This window comes from Sordaria macrospora, chromosome 6 (assembly GCF_033870435.1).
Source record: "Sordaria macrospora chromosome 6, complete sequence".
NCBI lineage: Eukaryota > Fungi > Ascomycota > Sordariomycetes > Sordariales > Sordariaceae > Sordaria > Sordaria macrospora.
This window is the reverse complement of record NC_089376.1, coordinates 2,123,193-2,141,502: the sequence shown is the minus strand read 5'-3', so window position 1 is coordinate 2,141,502 and position 18,310 is coordinate 2,123,193. Positions and strand designations below refer to the sequence as shown.

At 51.2% G+C, this 18,310-nt stretch overlaps 5 protein-coding genes across 5 annotated transcripts; all 5 read left to right on the top strand.

The window, feature by feature from the left end:
- Nucleotides 1-9: 9 nt before the first annotated feature.
- Nucleotides 10-574, top strand: SMAC4_12716 (40S ribosomal protein eS30; the record flags this gene model as incomplete). Its single annotated transcript, XM_024655855.2, has 2 exons — nucleotides 10-479; nucleotides 544-574. Exons 1-2 carry the CDS (start codon nucleotides 301-303, stop codon nucleotides 572-574), a joined length of 210 nt encoding a protein of 69 aa, XP_024511043.2. The 5' UTR covers nucleotides 10-300.
- A 1,166-nt stretch (nucleotides 575-1,740) lies between these two features.
- SMAC4_07419 (40S ribosomal protein uS5) lies at nucleotides 1,741-3,010 on the top strand. Its single transcript, XM_003345082.2, has 3 exons — nucleotides 1,741-2,112; nucleotides 2,273-2,530; nucleotides 2,594-3,010. The coding sequence occupies exons 1-3, from the start codon at nucleotides 1,837-1,839 to the stop codon at nucleotides 2,855-2,857; spliced, it is 798 nt and encodes a 265-aa protein (XP_003345130.1). The 5' UTR covers nucleotides 1,741-1,836; the 3' UTR covers nucleotides 2,858-3,010.
- A 657-nt stretch (nucleotides 3,011-3,667) lies between these two features.
- On the top strand, nucleotides 3,668-4,332 carry SMAC4_07420 (uncharacterized protein; the record flags this gene model as incomplete). The annotated part of the gene is made up of 2 exons (XM_003345083.1): nucleotides 3,668-4,143; nucleotides 4,200-4,332. The coding sequence occupies 2 exons, from the start codon at nucleotides 3,668-3,670 to the stop codon at nucleotides 4,330-4,332; spliced, it is 609 nt and encodes a 202-aa protein (XP_003345131.1).
- A 1,174-nt stretch (nucleotides 4,333-5,506) lies between these two features.
- SMAC4_07421 (uncharacterized protein) lies at nucleotides 5,507-6,820 on the top strand (the record flags this gene model as incomplete). The annotated part of the gene is made up of 1 exon (XM_003345084.3): nucleotides 5,507-6,820. The coding sequence occupies exon 1, from the start codon at nucleotides 5,609-5,611 to the stop codon at nucleotides 6,818-6,820; it is 1,212 nt and encodes a 403-aa protein (XP_003345132.2). The 5' UTR covers nucleotides 5,507-5,608.
- A 7,171-nt stretch (nucleotides 6,821-13,991) lies between these two features.
- Nucleotides 13,992-15,705, top strand: SMAC4_07422 (uncharacterized protein). Its single transcript, XM_003345085.2, has 3 exons — nucleotides 13,992-14,415; nucleotides 14,480-14,902; nucleotides 15,206-15,705. The coding sequence occupies exons 1-3, from the start codon at nucleotides 14,018-14,020 to the stop codon at nucleotides 15,300-15,302; spliced, it is 918 nt and encodes a 305-aa protein (XP_003345133.1). The 5' UTR covers nucleotides 13,992-14,017; the 3' UTR covers nucleotides 15,303-15,705.
- The last annotated feature ends 2,605 nt before the right edge of the window (nucleotides 15,706-18,310 follow it).

The following is an 18,310-nucleotide window of genomic DNA, read 5'->3' as shown; positions in this document are numbered from 1 at the left end:
TCTTTTGTTGATCAATCCGTACCTTATCGGCTTTTGATCAGTCCTTCGCCTCGGTTTCTGATTTCAAGTCCAGAGGTGCCCTGCCGACTCGAGCCTACCTTTATTTTCTCGAGACGTGCTTTCCCTGCACGCTGCGGCCCCACCGTTCACTTTAGCGCTGGCTGCAGGGCGTTCCTTCTGTCGCCAGGGGGGAAATCTCTTGGCAATACCCCCGGAGTTTAGCGGTTGGCCCCCGACAGCCTGCCTCGCTGGTCGGAACGGTAACGAGTCATCGGTGAATGCCTGACGGCTGAATAATTGATGCAGGTATATAACATCCAGAGTCCCTTCCTCACAACTGTTACGGACTTTGGTGTTGTTTCCTTTTCGGTCCATTTGCCATTCGACACTCAGTCATCAACAAAACAACAATACACTCACCATCACTTCACCATCACTGTTCAAAATGGGCAAAGTTCACGGTTCCCTTGCTCGTGCCGGTAAGTTACAATCCTTGATGCTACTCACCATGCCTTCATCACCAAATCTCACACCCGTCTTCAGGCAAGGTCAAGTCTCAGACTCCCAAGGTTGAGGCCCAGGAGAAGCCCAAGACCCCCAAGGGTCGTGCTCACAAGCGCGAAATCTACACTCGCCGTTTCGTCAACGTTGTCACCGGCCCCGGCGGCAAGCGCAAGGTAGGGATCGCTCATACATTTACTCCGTGACGGGAGTCTTTGCTGACATATCGTCGGATTTAGATGAACGCCAACCCCACTGCTTAAAGAACTGACGCAAAAGGTTCTTTATTGGCTGGCAAACAGGCAGGCAAGCATTTCATGGCGTCTCCAGGCGTTTACTGATTTTACTTGCGAGGGAAGTGGTTATGGCGATGGGCAAAGCGGGAGCGCAGGAGCATGTCTTCGACTTGGGTACTCAGTTCATCCTTTACTTTAGGCTAGGTTTCCGGCGCACAGGCGTTTTGATGGAAGCTGATGATGCCCCCTTTTCCCAGCTAGGTACAATAGGAAAATCGGATCGTCCTCTTTGGACACTCATCCACAAACAACACTCTTCTTGTTTTTTTTCATTGTGTGAATCTCGAAAGCGGCATGATGTGCATCGGGTCATTGTGCATATGCATTGTATGCCTCTATAGAGACCAAGACCCAGAGGGGCCAAAGGGCACATGCCGCAACCATGAGACGAACACCCCCGGTTCATAACCAAAATAATACTGCGACATGTACAGTTGCAAAGAGGTGCTGATATCAGGTTGTGACATGGAATTCAGAGAGTATTAGAGGCAAAATCAGCGATAATCATTTACAGAGTTGCAAAGTTTTGTTGCCATCGGTTTCAACAATGGCATCCCCACGCGTTGGTGATGATAAAAGTGAGAACCTGGATGGCCGGGAAGGATGGAGTTCATGTTCGCAGTGGGTCCTCAATTACCATGATGAAACCGCCCGGTATTTCATGGTTCACGATTGCAAGTTCGCGACTTGTGACGGGCGACGGCCAGCCCTGTAGCTCTAGCAAGCAGAAGGGCTGGGGGGGGGGAAATGCCCGTGCACACTCAAAGCTGGTGCCAAGACTGACAGCTGTGACCCTAATTCTACCCCACCTCCCGGCTGCCAAACTGGTCAAAACCGACAGCCAGCCAATAAGGTGGGCGTTAGGGTTGGTGCCAAAGGCGGAGCGCACCAGCAAAATCCAGAAATCGCTGCGAAAAGCTGGGACCCCCACCAGGCGCCTGAGAAAAACATCGAGCACCTGCTGCACTCCTCAACCAGTCCACGACGACGACCAGCAACAGACCCTCCGTCTCCGATACCCTACCGGCAAACCGACATAATGGCTGATCGTGGAACTTCTGGCCCTCGTGGCGGCGGCTTCGCTTCCCGTGGCGATCGTGGTGGTGACCGCGGCCGTGGCCGTGGTGGACGTGGCCGTGGCCGTCGCGGCGGCAAGTCCGAGGAGAAGGAGTGGCAGCCCGTCACCAAGCTCGGCCGTCTCGTGAAGGCCGGCAAGATCAAGAGCATGGAGGAGATCTACCTCCACTCTCTCCCCATCAAGGAGTACCAGATCGTCGACTTCTTCCTCCCCAAGCTCAAGGATGAGGTCATGAAGGTGCGCAGCAACGATTTCCATGATTTCCTGAGGATGAGGATGAGAATGAGAATGGGGACGAGGAGGAGCGAGAATCGCAGGATTCGCGACATTGGGCGGAACTATTGGACTTGAGACTACGAAACGGGGATGCTGATATTGTCCTTTTCTCCCTCTACAGATCAAGCCCGTCCAGAAGCAGACCCGTGCCGGTCAGCGTACCCGCTTCAAGGCCATCGTCATCATCGGTGACTCCGAGGGCCACGTCGGTCTCGGTATCAAGACCTCCAAGGAAGTCGCTACCGCCATCCGCGCTGCCATCATCATCGCCAAGCTCAGCGTCATCCCCGTCCGTCGCGGTTACTGGGGCGCCAACCTCGGTCTCCCCCACTCCCTCCCCACCAAGGAGTCCGGCAAGTGCGGTTCCGTCACCGTCCGCGTAAGTTATACCCGTGATCTGAATCTTTGGAGCTCGAAGTGGTGCTAACTGCGGTCCTTACAGCTTATCCCCGCTCCCCGCGGTACCTCCCTCGTTGCCTCCCCCGCCGTCAAGCGTCTTCTCCAGCTCGCCGGTATCGAGGATGCTTACACCTCCTCTTCCGGCTCTACCAAGACCCTTGAGAACACTCTTAAGGCTACTTTCGCCGCTGTTTCCAACACCTATGGCTTCCTTACCCCCAACTTGTGGAAGGAGACCAAGTTGATCCGCTCTCCTCTTGAGGAGTTCGCCGACACTCTCCGTGACGGCAAGCGTTACGCCAACTAAGTGTCTGGCTGAGGGTGGTGCTCAGTCAGCGAGGATAGGAGGGTTCTTTCGGACGTCTATGGTTGTTTGATTGCATGGGCTCCGGAAATGGAATACAGGAAGGCTGTCCCAAAATACCTAGCGCGATTGATCTGAGTCCAAAATTGATGAAATGACCAATAACCAAGCCCCCTATTTCGATTTCGAGAAACGTTGTGAATGTTATGGTTGGCAGTGTTATGGGACAATGTGTTTGAAATGACCTGGTGTTGTACTTTCTCAGCTCTGATGCCCCGGACAAGTATCTTATTTGACGTGGATGGAATGTTGTATGATACCTGCGGTTGCTAACAGCTAGACAGATACAATTGACAACGAGATCAGACACTCGACGATCATGCGTTGGAGCTTTCCACTTGACGGATACTCGTCTGCTATGCTGGAAGTGACCAGTGTGAAAAGGCAATCCGGCAGAAGGGACTTCTGTCTTGACGACGGTCTCAACCGTTGCCCGTGACTATTCCCCTTGGGCCGGTCTTGCCTATTTTTCATGATGACGGTCGTTCGGGAGTCGACTAGGAAAGAGCAACTGCTTCTCTAGCTTGACAAAAGAGGATCATCTCCCCAAATCCCCGAGTGATGTTGTTCTACTTTTCTCCCCTCTCTTTCATCACCAATACTCTGCTAGGCTGAGCACTGTTCGTTCGCTTTTCCCCTTTTTGGACTCCGGATTTTGGACTTCTGAGTTTTGGAAGTGTATCGACTACCTACCTACACACCCGCCAATCTTCTCTCTTTGTATCGAGCAGAAACAATCATCTCCTGGCTACGATGCCGGCTGCCGCTCGTTATCTGCCAGCCCTCCTCCTTCTCCCCATTAGCCTCGCCTCCAAAGATGTCTTAAGCAACAAGGAGACACAAACAACACCGGCCTTCCAGCATGCCCATCGCCAGGTTGAGAGTGAGGAGCCTCATGAGCTTGAGCCAAACCAACTTGGTGTCCCCGGCTTGACAGTCGGTCCCAACATCCTGTCTTCACTGCTCAATCCTCCAGCCCAAACTACCCTTTCGGTTACAACAATTACTGGTAGTGTCGCACCCGCATTCGAGTCGAACTCTGCGGTCATCGGGGGTCTCATCTCATTACTCAACACGATCTTGGGCTCGCTTATCACCAGTCTTCCCAACGTCGGTACAGCAGTTGTCAACCCCAACGGCGCGCTTCCTACTGATGTCGCTTCTCTCGTACCACTCATCTCAGCCTTGGAGAGCGTTCTTCAGCCTGGAGGACATCAGAACACCACAACGTTAGCAGAAGGTACTTTGCCACCGATTGTACCAGTACTAGGTCCGACCTCTTCAGGCCAACTGCCGTTTCTAAGCCCAGCGCTGTCACTTCCGTCTTCATTGCCTGTCTCAACCAACGTGATCCCAACACCGGGGGTGGTTTCAGTCCTGAGTGCCATTTTGCCAACCGCGCCAGTTCCGACATCTGACATTCCGCTACTCATCTCCGAGATCAAACCCTTGATTCCCCTATTGAGTACAGATCTACCGTCAGTCCTACCACTTTTGCAGTCGTTCCAGTCAATGGTCAACTCAGAGCTTCCGGTCCCTATCCCGGAACTTCAGTCTCTCACGGCAGTTATCGTATCAGAGTTGGCTTCCCTTCCCCTGCCGACCTCTCTGACAGAGTTGCTCTCATCTCAGCTGGCTTCTGTCCCTGTGTCTGTACCCACCTCTGTGCTTCTGATCCCGGACATTGCTTCAATCTTGAGCGCCATCATACCAAGTGTTCCTCTGCCAACAGCAAGCATCCCGCCCCTGATTTCGGAGATCGCACCGCTGATTCCCATGTTGAGCACGAACATACCATCTGCCCTACTACTCTTGGAGTCCCTACAATCGATGATCAGCTCAGAATTGTCGGTTCCTGTGCCCGAAGTTGCGTCCTTGACGGCAATGCTTGCTTCGGAAGTGTCGTCTATCGCACAGGAGGTCTTCTCAGGAGCTACCATATTGTCATCAGAATTGCCGGCCATTACCCTGAACCTTCCTTCGACGACGATTCAGGTTTCGATCCCAACAAACCTTTTGTCAGAGCTCTCTGGTATATCACTTCCTACTGTTGTACCCCTTTCTCAACTCGCGGGGTCATTCTCAAGCCTTGCTGGTCCGTCAAACACTGCGTTGGCGGGTGACGTTATTGGCGTTATAGCATCGGCGTTAGTCAGCATGGTTTCGAATACTCCAGTGGACAGTTTGATTAGTCAAGTTACGGTGGCCGCGGGTTCAGCCTCCTCCGAGTCTGTTGGTGTAGGGTGCTCACGGTTGACGTTGGTGGGCGACTCTGCGATTACTGTGTCAGTCTCGTGCAGCTCTATTCCAACAGCGGCGCCCTTTGTTGGGGTATCCAGCTGGACAGATCCCATCACTACTTCAGCTTCGGAAATTGCTTCGACAATACAAGTCCCAGCTTCTGTGTTCACAGTCTTTGGGAGTCCTGCCGGGCAGCCATTCAGTAACTCTTTGTTTTGGACAAGCAGTAATTCGGTTTCAACTTGCACATTGAGACGCGGAACTTCGAACAGCCTCTCACCTCAGGCAGGAGGGGCAGGGCAGATGATACCCGTTGCCTCAATCAGCACGCAAACTGTCACAGTTACGTCCATGGAACTCAGCATTGTGGCCACCTGTCTCGGTGACAGACCGTAAGCGCTGCTGTTATCTTCGATCATCGTTTTCTCTGCTAACAAGGCTAGTAGAACCTCGATGCTCACATGCCCCTCTCTTCCTGCATGTCCCTCATGTCCCACAAATTTTCCTTGCCTACCTGATGACAGCGGCTCTTCTTGGGGTAGCAACTCTGGGTTTCAAAGCCATTCCGGGTCCCGGAGCGACGGCGGATCTGGGAGCGTCTCTGGCACCGGAATAGCTTCCGGATTTGGAGACAACTCTGGAGTTACCTCGTTACCGTCACCTCTCAACGGTGCCGGTTCGGGTCCATGTCCTAGTCAGGGTTACTTATGTGACGACTGCGTCAATGGATGGTTCTGTCCACCGCCTCTCACTCCCGCGCTGCCGGCTCCCTGTGGGTACGGATGGCCATGCTATCACTGCTCTAGCGGATGGTTCTGCATCCAGTCGCCAACTACCGCTCCCGAAACCGGTACCGCAAATCCGCCCACACAGGCGACTTCTGGGAATGCCCCTGTTGGAGGCGCTGTCGTGGAGATCACCATTACTTCAACACAATCTTTGACCGTGTTTGAAACTGCCGCTACAGCCGAAACGATACATCCTGCTACAGCAGGTTGGCAATATGGGGGATGCTACAAAGATGATACGGTTCGCGCGCTACAGAATGAATCGATCACGGCAAAGGTGATCGGTGGCATGACGACTGAGATTTGCGTTACATTCTGCGAAACCCTTGATTACCATCTGGCCGGTTTGGAAGCCGGCTACATGTGCTTCTGCGGAGATGAAGTGGTTGATTCCTGGCGGATTGCTGAGTCGGACTGCAGTGTCCCCTGTGAGGGAGAACCTGAGTTTGTATGCGGCGGAAACCTCGCGCTGAGTATCTGGAGTATTACTGGTCGTGTTCCTAAGGCTCCGGGGCCTAAAATGAACTTTACATTGCCAACATTGAGTCCAGGTCAGACGGAAATGGCGGACTTCACTGGAGCGGTTCGGCAAAGTCTCGTTCCCATGACAAGCGCAGTATGGGAATGGCCAGCAGACGAAGATGATCTGAATGATGATGACATTGGCACCGAGGAAGAAGTCTCTACGACTGCCATAGTTACCGATGTGGCCCTCAAGAACAAGCTGGCGAATCCCACGGCCATCGACGCGGAGGGCATCGCATCCAGTGTCCGCGCTATTGTTTCCGTTGCCCTGGATGAAGTCCAAAGGATGGCTGCATCCGAAGTTGCAAGAGCAAAGGCCATGATTGATGAAGCACACACGGTCGTTGGCTAGCAGCTGAACGATGTTGTCAACGGCACACTCCCGGAAAGGGTTTCCTTGACACCCTGCACCACGACCGTTACAGCTTGTAGCACAATGACCACCATTTGCATAACAATCACGCGAACCACAACGAGAGGGACCTCCATCAGTACATCGAGCACAAGTATTGGGGACCAATCGAGCTCTAGCATATTTTTATTGCCATCGACGTCGTCCGTGTCAAGTTCCGCAGCCCAGCCGCCGGTTCCGACGGGGACTGTCAACGCCGCTCCTCAACAACCGCCATTTTCTGTCAACACCCTATCTCCAATGTCTAGCATAACTCCACTATCCTCGACCGAGGTGCCGTCACTCTCGTCAACTGTCCTATCTACGCTGTCAGGTCTAACGTCAACAGTCACTGTCCCAGAAATCACAGTAACTATACCAGAATCAACGGTTACGGTCCCTTCAAGCAAGACACTTAGTGCGCATCGATCGTTCCCGCCAGCTAGGTCTGTCCCTACCATTATTCCTACTCCCTTGGGTGGTACTGGTGCAGCCCCGATTTCGGATGGGCCCTCTAGTTTACCGACATCAAACACGTCCGTGGTGTTCTCATCTACAGCAATGACTTTGACATCAATGTCTTCTCTACCTTTGGAGACCTACTTCTTGCTGTCTAGAGTCGGCCGGCCGTTTAGCGGTTGACCGGTCGTCTACACATGTTTATCATACGTAATGGTGACCAGCAAAGGAATTGTTTAAGGAGAAGGAACGAAATTATGAAAAGTGGAGTGAAGCTAGGATGATGATATGAGTGGGGGTCTTTTTGGAGCACATTACAAGCAATATTCCTCTTCGGTTAATGGATGAGACAAGGCATGGACTAGGTAATGGATGCTGTATTGGAGGCAAGGGAAGTCACTCATATGTTTCTGTTGTTGATGGTTTAACGGTTTTGATTTCCTTTGTGCTGTTATCATGGTTGAGATTTCTTTTACTTGACTTTTTGGAAGCCATATGCTTTGCTACTTTACTCTTTTTCATGTTGAGATTCGCTTATACTATGTATGTGCCTAATTAGGTGCACAGAATATTACCACTCTTTTAATTCGAGATTCGCAATCACAAAAGTCCAGTCACTCTCTACAGTTTCTATCAGCTGGATGTGATGGTCAAAGCCACGTGGTTCGTGAACATGCCGTTCAACCTGACGACAAGATGTTGTCTACACCACTATGAAAACAAGCCAAGACCTTCTCGAAGGTTATCGAAGGGCGGGTAATAGTGAGTCAAGCTGTCAAACTGCAAAACTTACGCGAAGTGACACGACTTAATGCCAGTCGGTGCAAAACGGATGCATAAGCGGCTTGTGTTAAGGTGTCAAGTATGTACAGCCGCAAAGCTTATTTGAAGGTCTGTCTCACTGATGTTTTTGGGGAAATTGGGGTGTTTGAGTGTTGGGGTAGGTAGCTCATACCTAGCTCAAATTGGGGTCAAGGACCGGGAGGGAAGGAAGGGGCATGGGGCAATGGGGAGGGGAGGAAGGTGAGAAGGAAAGAGAAAATGAGGATTGAAGAGGGGAAGGAAAGGTTGGAGAAGGGAAGGAAAGATTGGAGAAGGTTGAAGGGTAAGTTTTCATTAGGAGAGGGAAAGAACTCAGAGCTGGCTGTTGTAGGGAGTTAGTGAGGGGACTCAGGGGAGTCGCATGAGATTCTTTAGAGGAAAGAGGACGGGAAGGGAAGAGGGAAACGGTGGGTAGGTGCTGTAAGTCGTTGGCCAGGCAAGTACGAACAATCAGATATCAGAGATATGACTTGGCAATAGAGTTCGTTGGTTGGAAGTATTGGTGATGCGTAAGGTGGTGATGATTGTTGCTGCTTTTCTGTTCAAGGTGTTGGGGTAATCTCTCTGTTGTGTGTCTTTCCTTTTTTTTTTTTTTTTTTTTTTTTTCCCTTTTTTCCTTTTTTTTCCTTTTTTTTTCCTTTTTTTTTCCTTTTTTTTCCTTTTTTTTTTCCTTTTTTTTTTCCTTTTTTTTTCCTTTTTTTTTTTCTCTTTCTTTGTTTCTTTTTTGTTATCTGCCTTTGGAGCTATGTCTCTCCCTCTTTTCTTGTTGGGGTTTAACTATGGTCTCTTGGTTCTTTTTTGGCCGTCTCATTTCATTATCTTTTTTGCACACCCTGTGTTTACTCACTCCCAGTTTCCAATGGTTCGTTTATGCTCGTTCTTGATCTTTTCTGAGCATTCCGTGTTCATCATTCGTTGATTTGATTTCTATCTCTTTCTTTTTTTCTTTCTTTTTTACGCTTGCGCCTGTACGGTCTCTCCTCTTCACTCTGCTTCGGCCGAATGAAACTGGACAGCAGAATTGATCATAGGTAGAGCACCATGTGGCTATCTCAAGCACGTCTTTTTGTTGGTACAGTTGACGTTGTATCAGCAACAAGACTTGTTCCATGGCGCGTAGATGATTTTTTGTGGGCAAGTCTGCCAACCCCCCAGGCGACGAATCTTCACAGAGGGGAAGGGGACAGAAGGCAGGTAGACAGAGAAGGGCGATGCTCTCATGATGCTGGCGAATGTTCATCTGTCGGGGTCCTGTTATTGGTGATCAACTGCCGTAGTGTAGAACACTAGCACTCACTCCCGTCGGGGTCCTGTTATTGGTGATCAACTGCCGTAGTGTAGAACACTAGCACTCACTCCCGTCGGGGTGATGATGGTAACGATGATGATCAGGAACACACAAGCTTCATTGTGGTAGTCAAGCCGGGTCCTTGTGAGCCAATCTGTCATGTCGTTGTTCCTGAGGATCTCGGATTCCCAGGAGGCTGGCTTGCTCCTCCCTGATGGCCCAAGTCCCAAGCGTCGACCCAATCTGCCAACGCATGATCAAGATGGCTATTTCCCCTGACGATCCTTTGTCCAGGAATCCATGGGGTGAAGACTCCTTTCGATGACACGATGAGTTCACAGTAGTGTAGAGAGCTGTCGGCGTGTCTTGACTGAAACGGATATCTGCCCCGGGGCATCTTTTGATATTGGATCCTCCACTCGGAGCAACACTCGGGACTCACAAGAGAAATAACACCCGGGCAAATGCAAATATCCCCTTGCCAGGAGGTCAGTTTCGATATGTGCTGTAGCAATCTGTGCCCTGGGTGGACGGCAAAGAGCAGAGCCGGACAGGTGTGCACAAGTGCCGTGATAACCGTGAGACACTATCAAAATGTGCAACAACGGTGCACCAGAAGCACCTTCCTTAGCTCTGGACTTATGGTGTCAATGAAAGTCCGTCAATGGCCGTGGAACACAAGTGCCAGGTGGATGGAAAGCAAGAGGTTGGATGCCGATGGATGGATCGTGATGGATTACGAATGGCCACATTACTGATAGAAAAAGGCCGAGGCTAGTCTTTCGGCTGGGCCATGGACCCCGTCAGCACAAATCAGCATGGCCCTTTTTCTTACGAGGAGACGCCATGCTGTAGAACTTGGGAGATCCCAGGAGCCTACACGACGGCGCTGGCATTATTGGGCAGGGAATTGAGACCGACCGACCGGCACCGGCACGGGCAGTGGCAGTCGAGATAATAGATCAGACCTTTGATTGGGGATGGTGGAAAGTGAGAAGGATTATGCATACCCCCGATAGTTGCATAATTCTAAGGGCAAGCAAGCCCTTACCACGGCACTTACACAGCAGTACCTTCCTTCAGTGCTTCAATTACATAAAAGGGAAAAACCCGAGCAAGACTGGAAGAAAAACGGTACGACGGTACTTGCCGTATTCCACTTCCCCGCAACGTCCCCTCACCGTCACCACTTTTGACCCTATTTTTTCAACAATCCAGCAACCCATTTCAGCAGCAGCGTTCAACATCTGGGTTGGATGCTGCTCCGCTTCAATTGAGTCTCGTCATGCACATCACTAGAAACAAGTCATGACTTGGGCTTTGCATTTGCACTTTCCCCAGATCTTCCCCGCTTGGCCGTGGAGACAGAGAGAGAATGGAGCAAAAAGGTTAAAAAGGGGGATTCGGGGCGGGATTGAATTTGCACTAACAGCGTCCCATGTGCCAAACGACGTAATGGTGCTAAGAAATGCTGACCGCGCAGAGCAATTGGCTTGCACGCGAGATTCGAAAAGGGGAAGGGGCGGGGGGGAGTGTGCGGAGAAAATCCACAACCTTTGAATCAACCTTATGGGGAAGCTGGAAGGTGGGTGGGCTTTTGGTGGGCTTCCCTTCCTTCCTTCCTTGGGGTCACCAACGTGCCCTTTCCCCTCATCTTCTGTCCCTCGCCTCCGTCAATTTGATTCGGTCGCTGAAGTGGAAAGTAGTTCTCCCACTCGGGCTCCGTTGCCGTCCGTCCCTTCCTCCATCTGGGTTCTGATTCTTGACTTTTTCCAGGTCCCAATCGATGTGCCTGGCCCAACAGGGCAAGTGCCAGGGAGCAACCAAGGTTGTTTCGTCTGGGGAATATCTGTCCACCTTTGCACCAAACGGGCAAAAGAAGTGCAGAACCCAAGGTACCAATGGCGGTATCAACCATCGGATCCCCATTCCAGACCTCACTTGTTCCTTCCACCTTACCACTCACTGCCTACAATTTACCTAATGCCATCGTGTTCTCCAAATGAACAACTTCAGACCAGGGTCTTCCTAACGACAGAATCCCTCCCTTCGCCCTTTTCCGTGGACATCCATGACATGCCAATCCTGACCAACTGATGATTGCTTCACTGCAACTCCGGATGGCGCATCCGTTCACGGTTAGCCAGACACGCCAGAACACGGGCGAGGTTAGCGAGCCACTTGGCTTTCCCCCGATCATCACTCCCGCATCAAGTCCGCTAACTCCCATTATTCCCGGCACACAGCTTACCGTAGTAGTGAGTAGTAGTGACAAAATCGAGCGAGTCCACCCTTTTCTGCCTTTCACTTCACCGGAGTTGTGGTCATTGGTACTCGATGTACTGCTGGTCGTTTCGACACTGTTACCGGGCATTTGATCCGACTATACAGATCGGCCCTTGACAATATCATATACCGTTTGTCTCACCAAACGTGGTCGTGAGCACCTACACAGTCATTCATGGGAACATCTCGAGAAAAAAAGAACATTCAGCTGCCAGTCAAGCCCATTACGCACGCCCAGCCGGCAATCGCTGCGGGAATCGAACAAGAAAGGCAAAGTCAAGCCACCGGCCGCCCCCTTGGTTCTCTGCTTTTCTGGTTCAGTGCCCCCCAAATCCCAATCCATGTGGTTTAGATGACGCCGAGGCCGCCGCATCTCTGCACCTCAATGTCTCTCCAGCCAATCGTTGTCTATCCCCCACCTCCCTACCAGATTGCTTTGATGAATACCAAGATGGACGACCGGATGTTCGACACTGAGACAGGACTGGCTTGGGTGGCATTGCCGGCTTCGTGCGTCGGAAAAGGAGCCTCTTCAGCAAAAGAAATTGCGATATGGCTATCTCGGCACTGCTCTAACCACCACTACCCGACCTCCTTCTGCCATAACCGCAAGCTATCGGAGACCGTGTGAGAAAGACGAATGCGCTACTGGTTGCCATTGCTACCCTACATGCGGCCACAGGAAAAAATAAAAAATAAAAAAATTTGGTATTGGAAAAAAAAGGTGCCGTCCTCCTTGTCATGGAACCGATTCAATTGGGCGAAGCCAGCCAGCCAACCATAGCCATTGATTCATCAAGTGCGGTTTCCTCCTTTGACCGGAGCATCAAAATTCTTCAAGCTCGAGCTGAGGAGTGTCATCAGATATCATTCATGCCATATGCTTAACAGCTTTCCAGCCTCGCCAGCCAGGCTTCATTTCAGGTCGTGTCACCTCTAACCTTAACCATTAGGTAGATCCAATCTGGAGATGATCATACTAGCGTATTGTGGACTCTCCGGGGTTTGTGGAGCGCAAAAAGACTCCAGTGCAATGTGGTTGTCGGTTGAATTTTGGTGAGTGAGCCTCCTTGTTCGAGTGCACCCTCATTGCTAATTGTACATACTACTAGTGTATTCTCTAGTCTATTGGCTTTCCATGACAGCCAGGTACCTGCTCCGACAAAGTCTACTCGTCCAGAAATACCCCCACTGGCAATCCCAACGCACATGACCGTTCTACCACGAACCGTTTGGACCTTTGTTTATTGCTTGTTCCCTTCGATGCCCTTCGCATTTCAAACAAACGGCATTACCAAGACTTTCTAATCTGGACGTGTAAGGAATTACCAAGCAGACTGCAAGTGTTGTGGACCAGCCTCTATATCATGCCACGCAACCTTCCCCGTATTCTGGTGGATTAATCAGCTTTATCCAGTGAGGAGACAGCGTTTCCAGATCTTCTTCTCCGTCTTCCGGTGGAGCACACAGCTTAACACAACCACCGACGACCCACCCAAGAGAGAGCCTTGGGCCGAGGGAGATATCCGCTTTCTCACCGATGTCCTTGTCCGCCTGCATCCGTCTCCTCATCGTGTTGGTTGTCCCTCCGTGGGCTCGGGGTGCCCCCCCGGCAGGGTGTCGGTAGCTCTCCAAACAGCCTCAGCCGTGATGGGAGCCGTGACCCGGGTTGCTCCAGTCAGAGGCACGGCCTGGCCCCAGTTGAGGTCCAGTCGAGATCCAGCAGAGGCCCAGTCTTTCAGTCAAGCTCCAGTTGGGCTCAGGGAATATCGTGGGGAAATGCATCTATCCAAAATAAATCTTTGCCCCTTATGCCTTTAACGAGTTGGCAGGCCCAAGAAAACGCCGTCCCACTTTGGTCTCCAGTCCCCAGATGACGGCCCCTAGTCCCTGCATCACTTACATCCACTCTCCACTGACCGATTGAGCCAGTTCATCCCAAGACCTAAGCAGATCCAGGCAGATCTAAGCAGCCTCCAGGTGACCCCAGGACTCCGCGGATCATCCATGCTTGCCCATTACGGCAACGCTTGTCTAGCGGCCATGTTCAACATGCCGCTCTTCTGGCCGTGGGATATGTAATCGATGATCCATTCGACCCATCGTCATTCTCTATATCAACCTCTCTTCCCCAGTTCTTCCCCAGGACCCTTTTCTTTGTTTCCATCTTCCCCAGGTCTCCAGGTGCCATACCTTGCAACAACATCCTCGACATATAAGGAACACCACATCTTGGTTCCTTACCTGGTCCGATAAAACATACTACGCCTTACCACATCATCACCTCTCAACAAGTTCGCACAATGTACGACGAGAAGCCCTCAGTTGAGAACATCTCTGCGGAGCAGGCCCACGCCCAGGCCCAAGCTCAAGCTCAGCTTCAGGCTCAGGCCCAGGCCGCTGTCGCTGCCGCCCACCATGAGGCTATCCTCAATGGCTGGCACAACCCTATGGCTCGTATCCACACCGGAACCGAGCCCAGGTTGCCTGCCTTCGGTGGTGAATTCCAGCCCGGTCTCTATCGCCCTGTCAAGGAACGCAAGTTCGCCAACCCGGCTCCTCTGGGTCTCTGCGCTTTCGCCCTTACTACCTTCATCCTGTCCTGCGTCAACCTTAACGCCCGTGGCTTGAACGTCCCCAACGTTGTCGTTGGTGTTGCTCTCGCCTATGGTGGTCTTGTTCAGCTCCTTGCCGGCATGTGGTACGTACAATCATTGATACAAGCTACCCTCTCTTTACACATCATGTCTAACACCCAACTTTAGGGAAATGGCTGTTGGCAACACCTTTGGTGCAACTGCTCTTTCTTCTTTCGGTGGTTTCTGGATCGCCTATGCCATTCTTCTCACTCCGGCCTGGAACATCCTTGGCGAGGGCGGTCCCTATGCTACTGAAGCAGCCAAGGCGGTTGATCCCAAGATGGGGGCTTCTGCTGTTGGCATCTTCCTCACCGGCTGGTTCATCTTCACCACCATTTTGCTTCTCTGCACCTTGCGCTCCACCGTCATGTTCTTCATGCTTTTCTTCACTTTGGATATTGCCTTTCTCATGCTGGCTTGCGGCGAGTTCGCCAACAACGAAGGAAACCTCACTGCCTCCCACAGGCTCACCCAGGCTGGCGGTGTCTTCGGCATGCTCGCCGCCTTCTTGGCTTGGTACAACGCGTTTGCTGGTCTTGCGGATAGCAGGTTAGTACCCCGACATTATTGATTTTCATTTTCTTTTTTTCTTCCTGTCACATATCTACCTCCCCCCTCCGACAAGGACAAATGAGAAGAAAAGTACAGCGTCATCAGACTGGCCTCGTACCCCAAACTTGGCATTGGCAATGGGCTTTCTCCAAAACCATGCCATGACACTACTGGGCCTTTCGGGGTTCCCCCTCGTTTCATTGCATCTGCCAAGCACACGTCATTGTTATCATCCTTGACCCTAGTGCAGAGCCTCATATAACTTCAAATGATCATGCGCTAACTTTTTTCTCCTCACAGCAACTCCTTCTTCCTCCTCCCCGTCTTCCACTTCCCCTGGTCTGAGAAGGGCCGTGAGACCAGGATGGCTGCCAAGTCTGACCGCGAGCAGGCCTAAGTCGGCCCTGGCCGTTCTTTCCTGATATGTCTTACGTTATGAATTCTTTTTAAGCGGGTCACGATGGGTATTTGTTATATGGCGAGCGAGTAGTACACAGTTTTGGATATCTAGCGAGGTTTGGGTCATGTTCATCATATGTTCATGTTTTCTGTTTGATACCGGATCAAGGATGGGGTCCACGACGATACCAAATGTTTACACACATTATTATTATCATCCTTTCGAACTTTCTTCATGTATGGGCTCCTAGGCATTTCTTCCCTCGCTAACGCCGCCACTGGGCGCATATCATGTCAGGCTTTGTCAGTTAGTCACTGACCCAGCCAGGCTAACCATGTGCATCACTCCAGCAATATTCAATCAGTATCACCCATATCACTCTCAATTTACAGTGTTGCTCTTGTTCTTCGGCCCCGACTTCGTTTCTCCTCATCTATTGTGGTGGTGGCTAACCGAAGAATGTTGCCATCAAGCGATGTGCAGTGGAATCGTAACTGACGTTTTCAGATGACGTTCATCCCCCTGCCCATTTGCCTCTCACCCCGGTTACTGAATGGCTTTCCAACCTTTTGCGCTTCGCTCAAACTCAAAGCTTACTCCACCTTCTTTCGGCTCTTCCTTTCCTGAAAGGGGCATTGCTACGTCCTTTCTTTCCGTTCGGATTTGCCTTGGTTCTGGGCCTCCAAAGAAGCCATCTCCACCGTCCTCCACAAGGTCATCCACTCCAAGATCTACCGTTATGGAGTCGCTTACTGGGATTACGAATTTCACAAATCTGCTGTTGCAGAATGGTGATTGGTCTGGAAGGGAGACGAAGAGGAGAACATCCAGCCAGAGGGAGACGAAAGAAATAGACTTTGGCGCGGGTACCGACGGTTTTGTCGCATTGCAGGCATCTGTTGACTTTTTTATCTTTTAGGTTTCTTTTAGCCGAAATCGCAACCCCCGACCCCCGTCGTCCTGTTCGACCAGCCATTGAGCGCTTGTCAAATCCCCCCGTGGGCAAAAAGGGCGGTCCCCGCCCGCTTCACTTCGAATTCTGCTCCGTCCCTGTCGGCGTCCCCGCTGTCGTCCTCCCCGCCCCCCGTCCCCCGTTCCCCGTCCCTCGTCACAAAGGTTAAGCTTGTTTTCTGTCATCAAAACGGCTCTGAAGGTAATCAAACCATATCCCCGGCCATGTTTTAAGTACGTGGTTGGAAGTCGGCCCGGAGATAAATGTTGTGCACCGGTTGCGCACGTGTAATTGGGAGAAATTGGGACCGTCCGATTGGCGGTTATGCCCGTCGGCGGCGGCAGAACTTTCCATGGAACATGCCTCATATTGTTTCTATCGACGTTAGTGTGAGGAACATCAATATCTCTTGATATCTCAAAGTCAATGCGTGCGGCACGTTCGTAGCCGGTACCCCATTGCAAAAGAACCATTGCACGAGCTCCCGGCACAAGCACAGACGACCACGAGGCATCTGTGATCCAATCGCAGGCCGTCCGGCGAATCCTCACTTCTGTTTGGCGGTCTCAACAATGTCGGGCAACGGAGGTTCTGTGGCCCGTCCTGTCCTCCAACATCCACAACCCAACACCCACAACCCACATCGAGATCATCCATATCTTGCGCATGGTGCAAATGCAACGCACGCGCCCCCTTTTTCGATTTGGCCCATACAAAGTGAGTGAGGGTCTTGACAAGTGGAACCTCAACAACTGCCGGCTTCTGGGAGACTGGAGTTGGTGCAGGGAGTTTACTTTCCTGCCTGTGGGTCAACTGTTTTTTTACACTACCTTGATGGACACGGAAGTGGAATTGGGTGGAATTGCCAAGAACTGACGATGGGGACGGAAATGGGGATGGGGATGGTGATTACAAGGAAATGGGGGAAGACGGGGATGATGGGGGTTGCGAGCCCAGAAAATGCAAGTTGAATCTCGACAAATCTCGACAATCTGTGCGAAATCTGTATGTGCGCGTAGGCTCTTCTGGCCGGCTGGTGGGTGGGTGTACCGGTATGTTGGTGGAAGCCGGAAATACGGCTCCTGGGGAAAGCGGAAATCAGTTTCAGAACTTTCAAGGGGATGGACCCGTCTGTCCGTCACCGTTGAGGATCCTTTTTGCTTTCTTTCCTCAGACACGGACCCGTTCGCAACCTGTTTTTCTGGGCCTATTTCTATTTGACGTTATGATGATTTATCAGATCTCAGTGTGGATGTTTCGTTTTGGATTTGTGGGAGGGCCCGGAAAGCGGAACCGGGAAAGTTCGGTTCGTCAGAGAGACCAAGTGGTCAAGAACAAAGAGGGAAAGTGCAGTATATGCTCTATAGGAAGTCTATCCTGTTGTACCATGGCACGACTGCTCAAGCGAGTTGCCAAAAAGGTTCACTGTCTTGTTCGAGGCATGAATATTTTTTATTTTTTTAACAAGCGCCTTGCGACACTCCTCCATATAACTCCATAACAACACTTGCTTTTTTGCGCTCCACGCTCACAAGGAAATTCAAAGGGGAGCCAATCAAAGATCATTGTGGTTTCATTCAAAGAATGACGTTCTCGACACTTCTCCTCTCTTAATACGAGATTTCGTCCACTCCCCTGAACAGCAATCGGTTTCATTGAATTAAGTAAGCCATTCAACATTATATTCAACGCTCCACCTAGCCATTGCACCAAAATCCCGGAGCAAGACTTCTGCACGTGGTCTTTTATTGATTTTACCCCAGACTCCTTTTACCTTGTGGCAATTTGGTGTTATTCACCGGGTGCCAGACCGGTCTAGATCTGGGGGCATATTGACGCCTGGTACTTGTTTAGCTTAATGGCATACGAGGCCGCACATGGCATCTTTGACCTCCCTCATTCATGATATCTTGCTCAAAGTTTTTTATCCCGTTCGCCTGCACATGTCTGCATGCACCGTCTTCAGTATCCAACAAACGGGGACAGAGTTGACCTTCATTTCATGCTGCTCTGTTGCCAAGAAATATATTAAATCACCGACGGTGTCTGGGTG